Source organism: Orycteropus afer, unplaced genomic scaffold (assembly GCF_000298275.1).
Source record: "Orycteropus afer afer isolate SDZICR_OR568_19922 unplaced genomic scaffold, OryAfe1.0 scaffold00257, whole genome shotgun sequence".
NCBI lineage: Eukaryota > Metazoa > Chordata > Mammalia > Tubulidentata > Orycteropodidae > Orycteropus > Orycteropus afer.
In genome coordinates this window covers 793,924-797,546 of record NW_006921844.1, presented here as the reverse complement: position 1 = coordinate 797,546, position 3,623 = coordinate 793,924, and the positions used below count along the sequence as shown (strand labels likewise).

At 49.6% G+C, this 3,623-nt stretch overlaps 1 protein-coding gene across 1 annotated transcript in view; it reads left to right on the top strand.

The window, feature by feature from the left end:
- ADRA1B (adrenoceptor alpha 1B) overlaps positions 1 to 3,385 on the top strand; it is a 91,193-nt gene extending 87,808 nt beyond the window's left edge. The window contains exon 2 of the mRNA XM_007949918.2: positions 2,778 to 3,385. Within this exon, the coding sequence (XP_007948109.1) occupies positions 2,778 to 3,385 (608 nt within the window). The remainder of the gene's footprint in view (positions 1 to 2,777) is intronic.
- The last annotated feature ends 238 nt before the right edge of the window (positions 3,386 to 3,623 follow it).

The window sequence follows — 3,623 nt, the reverse complement described above, 5'->3', positions numbered from 1 at the left end:
TGTCAGGCGCACCTTAGTCCTCAAGGAGATATCCTTGCTCCTCAGCACTTGAAACAGTTCCTTCGCAGTTGACTTTCCCAATGCTACACGACGTCTAATGTCCTGACTGCTGCTTCTATAGAACCTTGTAATTTTGTAATTATAATTTGTAAAACTGTAATTCAGGACTTGAATTTTTCTTCAGTTCTTTCAGCTTGAGAAATGCCGAGCGTGTTCTTCTCTTTTGGTTTTCTAACTCCTGGTCTTTGCACATTTCATTATAATAATTGGCTCTGCCTTCTCTAGCTGCGCTTTGAAATCTGATGCTCAGCTGTTTTATCTTGTCATTTCTTCCATTTGCTTTAGCTATTCTTCATTCAAAAGCAAGTGTCAAAATCCATTTTGGTGTTTTCTTCCTTTCTTGTCTTTTAAGGACTTTTTTTTGCTTTCTTCGTGTATGATTTCTTGATGTCATCCCACAATTCTTCTGGTTTTCAGTCACTGGTGTTCAATGCATCAAATCTATTCTTCAGACGGTCTCTAAATTCAGGTGGGATATAATCAAGATCATATTTTGGCTCTTGTGGACTTATTTTAATTGTCTCCAGCTTCAATTTGAACTTGACTATGAGCAATTGATGATCTGTTCTACAGTCAGTGCCTGAATTTGTTTTAACTAAAGATATTCAGCTTCCCCATTGTCTCTTTTCAGGTATGTAGTTGATATGATTCCTGTGTATTCCATCTGGCAAAGCCCACCTGAATAGCCACCATTTATGTTGTTGAAAAAAGGTGTCTCTTAAAAAAAAAAAAAAAAGTGTGTCTCTCAAATGGTGGGACACAAACCTAATGGTGAAGGCCTTGTAACAAATCAGGCCACATAGTGGCTCCCTCATGTGCCTCACCTAGAGCAAACTGTCGTCCCCTGAGTTGAGAAGAGATGTTAGAGTGGCATTAATCGTTCAGTGATAGAATATTTGCCTTCCACGTAGGAGACCCAATTTCGAATCCCAAACAATGCACTCAGGCACACCCACCACCTGTGTGTCAAGGAAGGCTTGTGTGTTATTATCATGCTGAACAGGTTTCAACAGGCCTTCCAGACTAAGAAGGATTAGAAAGAAAGGCCTGGTGATCTACTTCCCAAAATGAGCCAATGAAAGCCTATGGATCACAACCAACCACGGGGTGGTGGTGGTACAGGGCTAGGCAGCGTTTCCTTGTGCATGGGGCCACCAGGAAACTGAGGCCAACTTGACAGCAGCTAACAACAACAGCATTCCTGTAGTTAGCACTTACATACAACCAGTTATGGATAACCCTCTTTGCAAGTTTAAAACCCTGGTGGTGGCTTAGCCCAGCACCAGGAATACAGCCATCTCCTCCCAACTACCATAACTTGCTTGATAAGCAGGGAAATAGGAGTTACGGCTCTCTGTAAGAATAGGCTAAACTTCACATAACCAAGAAGATGAAGTGCTAGAGACAGGAAATTGCAGTACTATCCAAAATCAATGATAAGAATTGTGGCATCTGAGCATAATCTGTGTGATGTTCAGCCACTCTCTGGGCCTATCCCATCTACAAAATAGAAGATTGAACTTGTAAGATCCCTCTCATTCAGGTAATAAACAAATATGCGTTTCATACAAAATACAGTCCATCTGCCTTCTATTTACACAGACTTGCTTGTTGTTGTTGTTGTTGTTATGTGCCGTGGAGTCAGACACCAACTCATAGTGACCCCTCCTTGGGTTTCTGAGGTGGTATTACTGCATAAGTAGATTGCCCAACCTTCCTTCTGAGGAGTGGCTGTTGGGTTTGAACCACCAGCCTTCTGGTTAGCAGTGAAGTGCCTTAGGCACTACACTACCAGAGCTCCTGCAGACTTGCTTATGGGGGGCATTTTGGGAGATTCAAGGATGGCGCACAGACCAGGCCCTTGGAAAGCTTAATCTAACAGAAGAGATATGACAGGAATACAAAAGTCACCTACCATAGGAGGGGAGGCAAGGTTATGGATGCTGGGCTTGAAGTTACAAAATACTCTATAAAGTACAATTCCATTTTTTCTTTAAATAATTAAATATATCATTATATATTTAATATTGTGTGTGTGTGTGTGTGTATGGGAGCTCTGGTAGCATAGTGGCTAAAGCACTTGACTGCTAACCAGAAGGCTGGCGGTTCAAACCCACCAGCCACTCCTCGGAAGGAAGGTTGGGCAATCCTACTTCCGTAGTGATACTGCCTCGGAAACCCAAGGAGGGGTCGCTATGAGTTGGGGCCGACTCGACGGCACATAACAACAACAACAACATTGTTTGGTTAAAGGAGCCCCTGGTGGTGCACTGTTTAAGAGCTTGGCTACTAACCAAATGGTTGGAGATTTGAACCCACCAGCGGCTCCGAGAGGGAAAGATGAGAGATTGCTTTGGTAAACATTACAGCCTCAGAAACCCTATGGGGCGGAGGCAGTTCTAACTTGTCCTATAGGGTCACTATGAGCCAGAATAGTTGTTTGGCTACCGTTTGGTTTAAAGACGATTTGGAGGATATTTCTGGTTTAAGGTTTAAAGATTAGAGAAGAAGTTTTGAGGTTGGTCCTAAAATGAAGGATTCATACGTTCTGAGATGGGAAGGGGCACATTCCAAGCAGAACTAGTCTGGGCAAAGACCTAGCAGGAGGAATGCTGCCTGCTGACAAAGTTTAGGTGGAGCATGTTGGAGAGAAGGCCTAATTACTCACAAATTGCTGTCTTTCTGCCCTTGCCTACCCCACCCCGTTCCCCCTGCAGGCTCCCTGTTCTCCACCCTGAAGCCCCCTGACGCCGTGTTCAAGGTGGTGTTCTGGCTGGGCTATTTCAACAGCTGCCTCAACCCCATCATCTACCCGTGCTCCAGCAAGGAGTTCAAGCGCGCCTTCATGCGCATCCTCGGGTGCCAGTGTCGCGGTCGCCGCCGCCGCCGTCGCCGTCGCCGCCTGGGCGGCTGCGCCTACACCTACCGCCCGTGGACGCGCGGCGGTTCGCTGGAGCGCTCGCAGTCGCGCAAGGACTCGCTGGACGACAGTGGCAGCTGCCTAAGCGGCAGCCAGCGAACCCTGCCTTCGGCCTCGCCGAGCCCCGGCTACCTGGGCCGCGGCGCACCGCCGCCGCTCGAGCTGTGCGCCTTCCCGGAGTGGAAGGCGCCCGGCGCCCTGCTGAGCCTGCCCGCGGCGGAACCCCCGGGGCGCCGCGGTCGCCGCGACTCGGGCCCACTCTTCACCTTCAAGCTCCTGGCGGAATCCGAGAGCCCCGGGACCGATGGGGGCGCCAGCAACGGGGGCTGCGATGCCGCGGCCGATGTGGCCAATGGGCAACCCGGCTTCAAAACCAACATGCCCCTGGCGCCCAGACAGTTTTAGGGTCCCCCCCCCCGTCCAGCTTCCTTTTCCTGGGGAGAAGTCATCGTGGGAGGAGGGCGGGCGGAGGGAGGGAGGGGAGTGTCAGCGCCCTGTAGACACCGGCCCCAAGGGGAACCGGGGAGGGGGGCGGGCAGAGGAGCAGCTGCTTTTCTGGCAGGGGCATGGGTGCCAGGTACAGCGCGGAGAGCTGGGCCCAGCATGCTGAGAGCCTGGAGGACCCGACTCCGGCCGGGATTCA